At 37.8% G+C, this 15,167-nt stretch overlaps 1 protein-coding gene across 16 annotated transcripts in view; it reads left to right on the top strand.

The window, feature by feature from the left end:
* RAPGEF2 (Rap guanine nucleotide exchange factor 2) overlaps positions 1-14,041 on the top strand; it is a 240,832-nt gene extending 226,791 nt beyond the window's left edge. For 8 of the 16 annotated variants that reach the window (XM_041738094.1, XM_041738092.1, XM_041738098.1 and 5 more), the window contains 9 exons: positions 68-91; positions 1,124-1,347; positions 2,754-2,960; positions 5,175-5,327; positions 6,051-6,173; positions 7,410-7,635; positions 8,189-8,748; positions 10,649-10,954; positions 11,974-14,041. In XM_041738094.1, coding sequence (XP_041594028.1) covers positions 68-91; positions 1,124-1,347; positions 2,754-2,960; positions 5,175-5,327; positions 6,051-6,173; positions 7,410-7,635; positions 8,189-8,748; positions 10,649-10,954; positions 11,974-11,999 — 1,849 coding nt within the window. In that variant the 3' untranslated portion in view covers positions 12,000-14,041. The remainder of the gene's footprint in view (positions 1-67; positions 92-1,123; positions 1,348-2,753; positions 2,961-5,174; positions 5,328-6,050; positions 6,174-7,409; positions 7,636-8,188; positions 8,749-10,648; positions 10,955-11,973) is intronic. The other 8 variants (XM_041738103.1, XM_041738102.1, XM_041738101.1 and 5 more) reach the window with 3 other exon arrangements.
* Positions 14,042-15,167: the final 1,126 nt, after the last annotated feature.

Here is a 15,167-nt window from a genome sequence, read left to right as displayed (position 1 = left end):
TGAGCTTGTGATCTTTCTGTCTCTCTCTCTACACCCATGCTTCAATCTCCATGGCTCTCACTTACAGGAAGAAGAAGTGGAGGAGTTTGGGGTAAGTGGTGGAGACCTTGCAAGCCCACACACAATTCTTATTCTGCTCATTGCATTGTTTTCTTACCTACTATATTTTCTGATGCTTTGCATTTTTTCTTAACCCTCTTGCTCTAGCAGAATTTCAGTTGGCAAACTGACTTCAAGTTTAATCTGTTGGGGCTTTTGCTTTTGAGGTCATGATCCATGACAGCCGTGAAATGACTGATGATTGTTCTGGGGAACTGGCCAGGCATACTTTGGAACTTTCAAAAAGATTTTATTTTAATATAATTTGTGTGCTTTGAAATGGAGAAAGCCTAATGCGAAGTTAGGGGAGGAAGAATGTTAAAAGGAAAAACTGTGCAATATAAATACTATCGCACAGATACTTAACATAATATAAAAAGTGCCCCTACGTGTTAAAACTAAATTTTTTATAGCTCAACTAACTACTATTTTCATCCTATAAACCAATACTTTTTAAACATAATTCTTAACAATTCATGTGCTAGTTCTGTATATATATGTTTACACATTTGCATGATCATTTTATTAACAGATTGACCCATATTACTTTAAACATGCATTACATTTAACTCAAGGAATAAGGAAATGATTGTGAACAGTGTAGCTAATTTTATTTAAATGTATTTAAAGCATCCTCTGTAAGAGAAGTAAATTTAATGTAAATCTCAATGATTTTAACTGTGTATTGCATGAGCTTTTTATATATAATCATTGTTATTTGCTGGCTTCTCTGAAAGAACTGCCTTGAACGCTCTATAGATAAGAAAAGCAGAATTTCCTAGTTCGACTAGTAGCAGCAGGTGCCAAACATATATATATGTTTGTATGTATGTGTGTATAATTCTTTTTTAACTTAAAAAAATTTAATCTATATTAGTCTATATTTCTCTGTAACAGTTTACTTACCAGAATGAGGCATGTGATCTTTTGAACATAAAATACCTGTGTAAGTCTTGTTATGTTTCAGATAGCTAACACAATCCCATGCTAGAGTGAGCTGCATATCTACCTTTTCATCTTCCAGGTCTCTCAGCCAGGGTAGTACAAATGCAACAGTGCTAGACGTTGCTCAGACAGGTGGTCATAAAAAGCGGGTACGTCGTAGTTCCTTTCTCAATGCCAAAAAGCTTTATGAAGATGCCCAAATGGCTCGAAAAGTGAAGCAGTACCTGTCCAATTTGGAGCTAGAAATGGATGAGGAGAGTCTTCAGACATTATCCCTGCAGTGTGAGCCAGCAACCAACACATGTGAGTTTTTCCTTTAAGTGGCTACGAATCTGACTGGAATGCAGATTGGTTTCCTGGGCAGTGCCATACATGGGCCGTGACAAATAGGGCTCAGTACAGCGTGGTCAATAGCATCCTGGGGACATACTGGCCTTTCCCCTGAATGCTACTGTCAATTCCGTGCAGTACTGTCCTGGACTAGACCATGTGTCCAGCTAGGTTAGTGTGGAGAGAATGATGCCGGAAACTTACGGTGCCTGCCATCTTGGTTGCATCCCCTTTTTGTCATAAAAGATACTTCCAGATTGACAGGTAACCTGAGAGGGGGGAGGAGCCGCCCTTCTCGGAGGGACCTGTCCCTAGGCGTGCTGGCTGCCTTTTTACGCTCTCAGCCTGGACAGCACCCAGCAGTAAGTTCACCTACCACATAAGCAGCAGTCCTGCTACACGGCAAACCACAACTCATCCTAGTGTGTAGCTTCCAGCCTTTAAAAATCTGGCCAGGCTAGAAGTGGGGGCAGTTTTCTGTTTACTTGGATCTGCATTCGTGTAAGGTAAAGGCATTTTCCACCTAGGACACTTTTGGGTCTTTTATGGGCAGGTTTGAAGATACTTTTTATAGACTTTAAGTGTAAGATGATTTGAGAAGATTCAAGTCATTAGATTTTCCCAGGACACTATGAAAACACTGTGTGTCATGGTGAAGATTTTGTTTTCTGGAGTCAGACTGGTTTGAATTCAAATTCTGTTTGTTCCTCAAAATAGCAGTGTCATCACCCCAGGCAAGTTAACTGAGCTGCCTAACCCTTAGCTTCTTTGTGTGTACAATGGAGGAAGTAGATCTGTCATTGAGTTGGTTTTTCAAATACGTACAGCATTTCCTGATCATGCTAAATTGGTTTTCCTTCTGTATGCCATGGAATTATATACTCAGTATAATATTCAAGCAGTATTGGTTACTAATAGCTAACATAGACCATTCTACCCATTAGAGAGAGAATTTGATAGTAAAAAGATTATTAATACCACTTATTAACTAAAAACTAAGCTCATGAATGTCAAGGAATTTTGGACTCCATTTTGAAAAGTAATTCCTAACAATCTTCCTGTTGTAGCTTTTATCATTTACTTGTGCTTTTTATATACATATAACGTGTGAACTCTCCATATTTTTCTACTTTTATTTTAATGTGGTAGTATTGGATAGTGTAATCATCATTTAAGAGCTAGTTTCATAAAGTAAATATCTTTGTCCTGTGATGCCTTTGTGGTCTGTAGGTGAGTTCTTACCCACTCCCATTTCTGTTTTTATACAGGCGATAGGAAAAAAGATAAGATATACATTTTTAGTGTTCTAAAGTGCAGAAACTCTTGTATATAGTTACTAACCTCTGAAATTTCTTGTTTTCAAATCAAACGATTAACAGTGCCTAAGAATCCTGGTGACAAAAAGCCTGTCAAGTCTGAGACGTCCCCAGTGGCTCCAAGGGCAGGGTCACAACAGAAAGCACAAGCCCAGCCGCCGCCCCCGCAGCCACAGCCCCAACATAAGATCAACCAAGGCCTGCAGGTTCCTGCTGTATCCCTTTATCCTTCACGAAAGAAAGTACCTGTAAAGGATCTCCCACCTTTTGGTAGGTGATTAAAATCATATCCCCCCCTCTTTGAGATTAACTCTTCCAGTGGAAGGGACTGTTTATGTTATAGAGTCTCTCATTTAATCTTGCTCTTTGTCATGGTGGTGGGGGAGTGTAAAATGGGAAAATTTTGCTTTTATTAATTTTTTAATGAGTACAGACGTTACTTTGTTCATATACATTATTTACACCAGTTTGGCTTCATGATCAAGGAATTGTTAGAATTTAGGTAGAATATTTTTAAGTGAAATGATTTGTCTGGAAGTGAATCCTTATTTTTGAATCATTGATTCTTTTAACTTGAGGGGGAAATATAGTTACTTCCTGAATGTTAAGGAGCCAAATCATGCTTCATCTTTCCCACTAAAATATATCTGCAAGTTTAGTTCCTTTATATAAATGGGACAGCAAAATTATATTTCATAAAATGTATCAGTTCTTTTTTATACATGTATGCGAAAGGAAACAATAAAAGAGAAGAAATTGAAGAAAAAAACTTACAGAGTTTTCTTAGATAAAATTGGTACTTGGGCACCGATGTAGTTCCTGCCCAGTTACAACCTGTGCATGAGGAGGGCAAGAGTCTTAGAGTAGGTCCTTCATACTCTGTCTTTGGCCCTTTCTCCCTCATCAGCAAGTATGCCGTTTGTGGAGAGTGACAGCAGAATACCTTTACTTGCCATTTTCCCCTTTGATATATCTGTATTGCTCTCCCTATCACAAAAAAGCTGAGTTACATATTTATTTGTCCACTATCATATTGATATTTATATATTACTAAATCCCCTGCAACCTGACTTCTATCTTCTCTTTTACATAGAACTTCTTATAAGGAAGTTTATCAGTCTTTCGTTTAGTTAAATATAGCCTAGTAGCCAGATGTGTAGGTGTGCCTGAGTATAAAGCACTTTTTGAATCTGTGTATAATGCTGGCCTCAGAATTCTTTCCCAAATCCAAACTATTTATTCATATAGCTGTAGTGTAACTAACATTTTCATGCATCTTTGTTATATTAGCATCTATACATGTAAATAAAATATTGCTTTAAAAGTGGTCTTTAGGGACGCTTGGGTGGCTCACTGGTTGAGCATCTGCCTTCGCCTCAGGGCATGATCCCGAGGTCCTGGAATCGAGTCCTGCGGGCGCCTTGCGAGGAGCCTGCTTCTCCCTCCGCCTGTGTCTCTGCCTCTCTCTCTCTCTCACTCATGAATAAATAAATAAATAAAATATTAAAAATAAATAAAAGTGGTCTTTAAAAAATTGTATTAAAACAAGATCAAATGTTTACATGAAGCAAAATGAAGGATTAAATCTTTGTTAAATTTTACTGCCTCCTTCTTAAAGGATTCTGTTAAGTCTAAGAATATTTAAGCTAGCATTGATCGAGATCGTGTCAGGCTATCATGCCTTTCCAAGTATCTCTTTTTTGTTTAAAGTAAGGCAATTGAGAATGTCTCATAGGAATAATAGAGGCTTTGTAAAATATTTTAATGTGACTGCCTCATTTCTAAAAATAATTTTTTTGGGGAAAATCACCTTATAGTGGTATAGGTAATCCTTTTCCTTCTACCCTCACCTTACTTGATCCTACACTTGGCACTGGATCACTCCCTTCTGAAAATCATCTCTCTTGATTTCTGTGACACAGGGCACTGCCTTCTCTTATCTACTTATTTGATCAAATATTAACTGTATGGAATTCCTAAGAATGCTTTTATTAACTTTTCCTACTACTTCTGTTTAGCTCTTGGCTTGTTTGTTTTCTCCCGTCATTCCCACTTCTCCTGAGCTCATATATCCAACAGTACCAAAACACCCGTTGTGAGTTCACCAAAGTACTTAAACTTGAATTCTAATAATAAATATTCTTACCTGTATCACTTTCACCCTAAATTCTAATATTTTCAAATTGTGTTTATTCTTCATAGTTTAACATATCGTTGAATAAAGATGGTGAAGCTGAAAGATGTAGATAAAGATGTAGAAGCTGAAGTAAAATACCAAAAACAGTCCACTTCTAGTACTCCAGCAGATAGCAATCAGAAACCTCATTACGGGTGTCGTGTGCCTTCTGTAAGCTTTCTGTTTATACCATGATGAGTACAAAGACTGCTGAGATTATGAATGTAATATTAAATTTTACAAAAAGGCTTTAGTTATTGATGTTATTTCTTTTTAGTCTTGAAAGTACATACTTCTTTCTTTCATAGGCATAAACTCTCCACAAGCTTTAAAGAAAATTCTTTCTTTGTCTGAAGAAGGAAGTCTGGAGCGTCATAAAAAACAAGCAGAGGATACTATATCAAATGCATCCTCACAGCTTTCTTCTCCTCCCACTTCTCCACAAAGTTCTCCAAGGAAAGGTAGAACTTAAATTACTTACTGTTTTCCTTTATAGTAACCTAGAACATTTCCAGTACAGTCCATTCCAGTTATATATTACATCATTTTTGATATTAGAGTCACTTAAGATGATCTACTATATAATGCCCAAGGGATTTTCTTCCCTTCAGTTTATGAATTTGGAAGGATTTTGGTATTTTTCTTAATATTATACTTCTAGCAAGTAATGTTAAACTATATAAGGCCTTTTAAAACATACATTTAAGATTTTTATTGATTGTAAGTACAGAAATAATTCTTTTTATATAACAATAATTACAGAGTTAGAGGGCTTTAAACACATAAAGAAAAACTAGTATCTTCCTGATTTATTTTTTCATTGTATTAACACGGGTCTTGATTATCTTTTTTGTCACTATTTTGTCTTATTTTAAAAGAGACTAAATTCTAGGCAAACTCTGTCTTATGTGGATGCTTTCTGAGATTACAGTAACTGACTTTTTGCTGCATAAGTCCCTGAGTTACTTTCTCCTCCCCTATAAGTGAATTGGGGGAAGCCAGTCATTTTTCTCTGGAGGAAGGCCAAAAAGAGGAACAAATTGTTAGATATCACTGACATAACAAATACCTTTTCAGCTTTGCTTTTTAGATATTTCAGACATCTGTGCATTTTGTGTGGGTATCAGTCTCTACTGTCCTTGTTAAATGGATACATCTAAATTCTTTTCTCATCCTGTTGTTAGGTGGCAGTGGCAATCAGCTGAGATCTTTTGGCTCCGGGCAGTTGGACTTAACCAGTTCCTCCTCTTCTCTTGGAAGTGAGAACAGTAACAAGAATAACAATGCACCACGGACCTATGGGATAGGTGGGGTTAATAGAACCAAAAACGGGGTGGGCAAGAGAGGACCTTTCTCATTATTAGCTAAGGAAAATGGGAGATATCCTCTAAATGTCAGGCGCTCCATCTGAGTGATTATTTTTTCTAGAGATGTTTTTTTTTTTTTTTGAGCAGACTGTTCAGCGAAGGCTTTAAATCTTGTCTGTCAGAACTTCCAGTGTGGTTTATAATAAGGCTTCTCATAGATGAACACATTCAATCTTATCAAGACCTGTGCAACCTTTAAAAAATAAATCAGGAATTAACAAGTCACTGAAAGGATGGGGAAGTACTATTTAGAGAAAAAATTAGCAACATTTAGGTGTTCTAGATTTACTTTTTTAATTAGGTAAGTGGCACTGAAAAATTTGTACTGCATACATATAATCATATGAAACCAGTATTTTAAGGTAACATGAGATCTATAGTAATGTTTTTTAAAAAATGAGTACTGAGAAAGAAGATCTGAATTTTTCTCACTAAAAATATTAAGGCATGTGTCTCTTCCTTTGTGACTTTCAAAACTATTTTTAGCAACAAAGGAGAGTTAAGGGTCCTTTGGGCCAAAAAATGTCCTTTAGGATATCCATTTAGACATCGTGATGGTTTGGGAGAAAATGGAGATTTTGCACATCATATCCTTCAAAAACAGTTGGCTTTTATTATATTATTAACATTGAAAAACCAAATGGCAAAAATCCAAAAAGGTCTTCTTCAGATATTATTCTTATATGTCCCATTAAAATTGTAACACAGATACTTCCAGTTGAATTACTGTATATACCATAAAGTTTGAAAAACTTCATCGAAGGTTACTGACTTCGCAGTTTGAAAAAAAAAATACTTTTAAAGTTGATCATAGTTATCCTTCAGTTTCTTTTATATAGACTAATAGGAGTATAATTTATACTTAACAGGAGCTAAGAATAGTCCAGTAGTGCCCTGATTTCTGCAGGCTCACATTGTTGCTGCAGGCAACATTTCCTGGCTCACATAACACTTTCTTTTTTTCCTCCTTGATCTTTCATTAAGCATGTTAAATTTCATTCGAGTAAAAGTTTACTGTATCTTAGTCACCTGGTATCTACAAGTAAAATGGTTTTTTTCCCCACTTCAATGGTGCTATCTTTGGCCTACATTTTGGTTTTGCTTCTATTTGGTAGATTTCAGTTTTATGTCATAAACCTACAGTGTCTGATTAATATGGTTGTATTTCCCGTGCAGGCTACACCTTGGCTCCCAGTGGTACTGTGGATAATTTTTCAGATTCTGGTCACAGTGAAATTTCTTCACGATCCAGTATTGTCAGCAATTCTTCCTTTGACTCCGTGCCAGTCTCGCTGCATGAGGAGAGGCGGCAGAGGCATTCTGTCAGCATCGTGGAAACAAACCTCGGCGTGGGCAGGATGGAAAGGCGGACCATGATGGAACCAGATCAGTACAGCTTAGGGTAGGCAGCTTTTCTTTAGGTTCTTTACATAGCTTCTTCCATCCTTTATTCCCGATGCATATTTCTTTATTTTACAATAATGCCTAAGAAATGCTCTCCCATCCCAGTTCTAATTTCTGTAATTTCAGGATTATTAAATGCCATGATATTTTTGTTGTACACACTGCTTTTTAAGTTAGGTTTATTCTTTATTAGAAGACAGCTGTTCTGTGCTAAAGGCAGAGGGTGACTTTAGGATGTATCCCAGATCCTTTGTAGGAGCTACCTTCCTGAAATCAGATTATGTTGAGCCATCCTTTAATCTTAGAAGGAAGGTGTTCCTTTACTTCAAGCAAGTTGTTGTTTTCCCTCTGTATTTATTTTTTGGTAATGATAAGGGAGCAAACTGGCAGACCTGGCTGCGAGAATGCAGTTCAGTGGCGCTTTCATTCTCTTCCTGGGATGGACAGAAGCCACCTTTCTGGGGAGAACAAGTATTTTGGGTTTACATCCTAGGTTTGTTAGTTAACAGTCTTGCACCTTTTTTTCCTTTTCACTTCTTTCAATCACTTAGGTCCTATGCACCAATGGCTGAGAGTCGAGGCTTATATGCTACAGCTACGGTAATTTCTTCTCCAAGCACAGAGGAACTTTCCCAAGATCAGGGGGATCGGGCTTCACTCGATGCTGCTGACAGTGGCCGTGGGAGCTGGACGTCGTGCTCAAGCGGTTCACATGATAATATACAGACCATCCAGCACCAGAGAAGCTGGGAAACACTTCCATTTGGGCATACTCACTTTGACTATTCAGGGGATCCTGCAGGTTTATGGGCCTCAAGCAGCCATATGGACCAAATAATGTTTTCCGATCACAGCACAAAGTATAACAGGCAAAATCAAAGTAGAGAGAGTCTTGAACAAGCTCAGTCCCGAGCAAGCTGGGCATCTTCCACAGGGTACTGGGGAGAAGACTCAGAAGGTGACACAGGCACAATCAAGCGAAGGGGTGGAAAAGATGTTTCCATTGAAGCTGAAAGCAGTAGCGTGACCTCTGTGACCACAGAAGAAACCAAACCTGTTCCCATGCCTGCCCACATGGCTGTGACATCGAGCACTGCAAAGGGACTTATTGGTAAGCTGATTAGAAAGACTTGTCAAATCTAACCTGTTTCAGAAGTAAGATTATGTCTTCATGGTTCTTTTTCTCTTTTTGTCCCATCCATTGTTGTGTAGGGCTTCCAAATTAGCAGTGTGTTCAGAATTTTGAAATGAACGGTATTTAAGAGCCCAGGTACTGTGGTCAGGTACATACAGATACATTTTAACATACTAAACATCCAGTAGATTTTTAGCAGTCAAGATCAGCAGATTATCATTATGGATGTTCTCTTATTCTTTAAGCTAAAATTATCAGAAACGATGCCAATTCTTTCTAAAGGAAGAATTTTCATTTAATTGGAACTGGTTTAAATGTTTTATTATACTTTGTAAAACTTTGCGCTTTATGTCTATACATCTTCCATTGACTTTTGTTATGCAGACAAATTGGGCGCTAAACAAATTCTCTCTGCAAACTGTAGAACAAGGGAGAAGGTACTAAGAGATAACATAAAGCACCAAAGCATAGGCCTGGGAATCTGGCAGATTGGGGTTTGAGGGATCCCTGGGTGGCGCAGCGGTTTGGCGCCTGCCTTTGGCCCAGGGCGCGATCCTGGAGACCCGGGATCGAATCCCACGTCAGGCTCCCTGCATGGAGCCTGCTTCTCCCTCTCTGTGTCTCTGCCTCTCTCTCTCAGTCTGTGACTATAATGAATAAATAAATAAAATCTTAAAAAAAAAAAAAAAAAGATTGGGGTTTGAATCCCTGTTTGTCACTTTACTAGCTTTATGATATTGGACAAGGTACTAAACTTTGCCTGTTTCTTCCTCCATAAAATGAGTCAATAATTTCCTCTAAGATAGCTGATGTGGGATTAGAGGAAATCTATGGAAGGCACTTAGGACAGTGTCTAGATAGGAATTCATAAGTACATGAAAGATGCTGCTGCTCTGCGGCTGCTGTTTCTGTTGTGAAGTCTCCCCGTGTCCCCCTAATCCTATCAGGTTGTAGTTTCTATGGCATATTCAACATCTACATAATTGAAGTGTAGGAATACAATACAGGATACAGAGTGAGAAACTCTAGAGTGTAATCATTACAGACATCACTTTTATTAGTAGGGAAATTATAGTTATTTTGCCATGTAAACAGTCATGGATGAATAACAATTAATACCTCTTCTTGGGTTGTGATTTTTAAAGCACTTTTTTTTAAAAAGCAAATACTCAGTATTTTTACTGCAAAGAAAAGAGCTATTTTCAATCCTAATGATTCTGTGAAGTTCAAGAAAATAAAACTTTAGTTTTACTTGCCTTTACAGATCTCGTGTTCTAGGTCATGAACATTAACAAAAGGATTTTTAAGAGAAATACATGCTGTATAGAGTTTTTTAATTTGCATCTTTTTTTTTTTTTTTTTTTTGGTAATACTTTTTCCAAATTCAATTCTGTTTTCCAAAGTGAGGTCCAAAACCTGAATGTGATCTAATAACTGATTCTCTGACAAGGGTAATGCTGGGTAAATGCCCAGCAAAGATGGACTAGCCTACCTTGACCTTGGGGCAGGGAGAGAAGGAAGGAAGGAAACTTTCATCAGGCACTAGAAATGTCCCAGGCATAGTACTTTTTCTCTTAGCTTCATCCTTGCGGTAAACCTTATTACTATTTTATAGTTTAACAGATTGCTTATTACTAAGTTCTCTCGCCAATTATTTTACCGTGTAGAAATAACCATCATGAATATTTGGTCCAGTTAACATCCATTCCCCTGCCTACAATATCCCCCACTACCATCTCATACTGCACAAAATCACATTTGTGATTACACTGTGTTTGCAGTCTTAATAATTACTTGTATAATTTATTATAAACATTTGTGGCGTGAAATATTCTTCCAGAAACTTTCTAATGGTGGTGCATTGTCTTTACTCTAGTGCGGAAGGAGGGCAGGTATCGAGAGCCCCCGCCCACCCCTCCAGGCTACATTGGAATCCCCATCACTGACTTTCCCGAAGGACATTCCCATCCAGCCAGGAAGCCTCCAGACTACAATGTGGCACTTCAGAGATCTCGGATGGTCGCCCGACCCACTGACACAGCTGGGCCTTCGCCCATACAGCAGCCGCACGGGCATCCGGCAAGCGGAAGGCCGGTGAACAAACCACAGTGGCATAAACCCAATGAGTGTGACCCGCGCCTCGCCCCCTATCAGTCTCAAGGGTTTTCCACCGAGGAGGATGGTATATATGCATTCTTAAAACCATAAAGCTAGCTGTGTGCACTTATGGGGCCTACTGTAAGCTTTCCAAGGCATTTGTTTTCTTAATACCGTGGTCAGCTGTGTCTTTAGCCATATACTACGGGAAGAAAATATTCAGAGGTCCAAATTTAGGGTTAAAGCTTTCAAATGTTTGAGGTTTTTTGTTTGTTTCTAAATGGCTTAAGAAATATCAAAGATTGGGACGCATGGGTGGCTCAGTGGTTGAGCATCTGCCTTTGGCTCAGGACCTGATCCCAGGGTCTGGGATTGAGTCCCACATCAGGTTCCTTCAGGGAGCCTGCTTCTCCCTCTGCCTGTGTCTCTGCCTTTCTCTCTGTGTCTCTCATGAATAAATAAATAAAATCTTAAAAAAGAAAAAAAAAAGAAATACCAAAGATTGCAGAGGAGAGCACTTGTAATAAAGTATGTACATGACTAGATTTCTTTACTAATTGTCAGTTTTCTGTGAAAATGTTAAATTTGGACTTTTAATAAGTTCAAATGAAAGTCTCATAAAGAAATCTACTTCTCTAACTTTTTTGCCTTCTTCCTATAAATCTACCTGGCTGTGCTGAAGAAGGACAAAGATCATTCCATACCCTAATTTTTTTTAAGTTTTGCTTTTTGTTTAATGATTATTTGCATAACAAGTTAAACACAAAAAATGAAAATTCTAATCCTGCCACTTGCAGATAATCACTATCTACATTTTGTTATATATCCTTCTAGATACATGCTGCTATAATTTATAATTTTCAATACATTTTTCAATGAATAAACAATGTTTCTATTTTTATATTGTGTATATATAAAGATATGCACCATATGTATTTTTTTAAAACTCTTATCAAATCATTTCTTAGGTGAGTTATACTAAAAATAATAGCTATGGTATTTTTATTTAACCTATATTGAATGTGTTCTCTCTTGCACAAGAAACAACCTGCTTACTGATTTTTTTTTTTTTTTCCTTTCTTTCCTTCCTGGTTATGTTTACAGAAGATGAACAAGTATCTGCTGTTTGAGGCACAGGCTTTATCTGGATCCAGAGTTAGCCACCTTTAAAAGGAGAGCACAAGAAGACGTCCCTAGCAGCGGAGCCTTGGAACTCACATTCTGAGGCTGGTGGACCAGTTTGCCTCCTTCCCTGCCTTAAAAGCAGCATGGGGCTTCTTCTCCCCTTCTTCCTTTCCCCTTTGCATGTGAAATACTGTGAAGAAATTGCCCTGGCACTTTTCAGACTTTGTTGCTTGAAATGCACAGTGCAGCAATCTTCGAGCTCCCACTGTTGCTGCCTGCCACATCACACAGTATCATTCCCAATTCCAAGATCATCACAACAAGATGATTCACTCTGGCTGCACTTCTCGATGCCTGGAAGGATTTTTTTAAATCTTCCTTTTAGATTTCAATCCAGTCCTAGCACTTGGTCTCATTGGGATAATGAGAAAAGCTAGCCATTGAACTACTTGGGGCCTTTAACCCATCAAGGAAGACAAAAACAGTGAAATCCTTTGAGTACAGTGCTTTGTCCACTTGTTTACAATGTCCTCTTTTTTTTTTTTTTTTTAAAGAAATGAATTTAAAGATTGTGTTCAGAGAGTAAATGTTATATCCATTTAATGATTACAGTATTATTTTGAACCTGTAAGTAGGGTTGCCAGCCTGGGTTTCTAAAAAACCAAATATGCCGGACAGGGTGTGGTCACACCAAGAGGAGGGAAGACCTGGCTTGTGACCCTGTCTTCCTGTGTCCTTCTGGCCTCGCCCGTGAAGTGCCCTATCCTGGAAGTATAAGATGTTAGCCAATTACTTAGATACCAAGACCCCTCATCCACTCCTTCCCCAGTGGGTGGGGTTCTTCCGTAAAACTGTTTGCACATGGCCAGGGGAGGGAAATGGGACTCTTGTGTCCCGTGTCTGAGCCTTATGGAGTGCAGGATGGTGTCATTTGAGGGCGTGTCCTGCTCCATTGAGATGGATGGCAAACCCCATTTTTTTAAGTTATGTTTCTTTGATTTTTGTTAAATTAGTTTTAGGGATTTTTTTTTTTCTGTTGTTTGTTTCTAAAGAAAATGTTTGTAACTGGATAGCATTGCAGTGAAAGCAGCTTGGGATATTGGAGCTAATGCCAGCTGTTAATACTGCTCTTTCAAGACAGCCTCCCTTTATTGAATTGGCAGTAGGGAAAAAAAAACAAGCCTTTAACGTGATAAAAGAACAAAAGATCAAAAACCTGATTAGACATGCCAGCCTTTGCAAGGTGGGTTAGTCACCAAAGACTAACCTGTAAGTGGCTTTATGGACGCTGCAGATAGAGAAGGCCTACGTGTAGCAACCACCTGCTCACAGCTGCTATTAACCCTATAATGACTGAAATGACCCCTCCACTCTATTTTTGTGTTGTTTTTGCACAGACTCCGGAAAAGTGAAGGCTGCCAATCCGAGTAGTACTCAAATGTGAGGAACTGCTGGTCTTGGATTTTTTTTCCATTAAATTCAGCTGATCATATTGATCAGTAAATAAACGTAAATAGCTTCAAATTTTAAAAGTCAAATTGCAGTGTTTTTTCACTGTATCAAACGATGTCAGTGCTTTATTTAATAAATCTCTTCTGTATCATGGCATTTGTCTACTTGCTTATATATTACATTGTCAATTATGCATTTGTAATTTTACATGTAATATGCATTATTTGCCAGTTTTCTTATATAGGCTATGGACCTCATGTGCAGATAGAAAGACAGAAATCTAGCTCTACCACAAGTTGCACAAATGTTATCTAAGCATTAAGTAATCGTAGAACATAGGACTGCTAATCTCAGTTCGCTCTGTGATGTCAAGTGCAGAATGTACAATTAACTGGTGATTTCCTCATACTTTTGATACTACTTGTACCTGTATGTCTTTTAGAAAGACATTGGTGGAGTCTGTATCCCTTTTGTATTTTTAATACAATAATTGTACATATTGGTTATATTTTTGTTGAAGATGGTAGAAATGTACTATGTTTATGCTTCTACATCCAGTTTGTATAAGCTGGAGAATAAATAAATATAACATAAAGCGTTGTCTATATCCTTAATGAATCGTGCATGCTTTTTATTATCGAAGTGTAATAGGGCTCTGGGGTCTCATTGCAAGAGCAAGTCCTCAGGAGGCCAAAGAGATTTAGCCTCGTTAGCCTAAAAACTGACCAATGGCCTATTCTTTTAGGTAGCTTTCTGTGGATTCAGAGAAATTAATGTCACAAACCAAACCATGTTCAGAATGCAGTGTTTCTTGAGATTCAGTGAAAAATAATGATGATGATCGCTAAATATTTACATAACATTTGTTTCTTCTCAACCCTTTTCCAGTAAAGATCTCTGTGGGGCATAATATTTTAATTCCCCAGTATTAAGAAACAGAGCCTCAGAGAACTTAAACTGTCATTCAAGATCATGACCACTAAGTTAAAGGTACAATTTAGATAATGATTTAAGACTTGTTGTGTCTTTAAAGTTCTATTATTTGGTAAATCTGAATAACATTTCAGTCTATCGGAAGGGCATTTTACTTAAAAAGGTAAAAATCAGTTAAACAGCAGCAACCCCCTTAAGGACATTTTATAATCCAGGGCTCATTTCTTATCCTTAAGCAGGTATAAATAAAGGTATCCACCACCCACTGGGAAGCTTCAGAAGTTGGAGTGGAAGCATATGGAAGCACATGCCCAAAATGTGAGAAAGTCGAAAAAGGAGTCAGAAGTAATGTGGCCACTGGCCAAACTTAAGCACACTCTTATCAAAACAATAACCCTATGCTTTATTTAATGCAAAGCTCTATTTAAACTTGTCATTCAAAAAGCTTAATTCTCTCAAATCTGGTTCAAAAAAATAACCTGATGTTAATAAGCTCTTCATAACTTTTTGTGTTCTGCTAAAGTATAGGAAAAAAATCAGCCACTATGTGCCCATTAATTAACACTTTTGTGTTTTAGATTACCCTTAAGTAGCCAAAGACTTGTCTCTGCTTCATGACTTCAAGATGCAATCAATAGTAGTGACAGAATTAAGTCTGTATCACGTTAATAACAGAATTTGGCCAACTTTTAGGAACGTCATAGAAAGTACTTTGTTGGCAAACATTAGGTATTTTATTCTCTAATCAGAAAAGCCACACAGACCCAGGTCTGTTTCCATACATCCAA

This window comes from Vulpes lagopus, chromosome 23 (genome assembly GCF_018345385.1).
Source record: "Vulpes lagopus strain Blue_001 chromosome 23, ASM1834538v1, whole genome shotgun sequence".
NCBI classification, from domain to species: Eukaryota; Metazoa; Chordata; class Mammalia; order Carnivora; family Canidae; genus Vulpes; species Vulpes lagopus.
The sequence above is the reverse complement of the archived record's forward strand: the minus strand, read 5'-3'. Positions and strand labels throughout refer to the sequence as shown.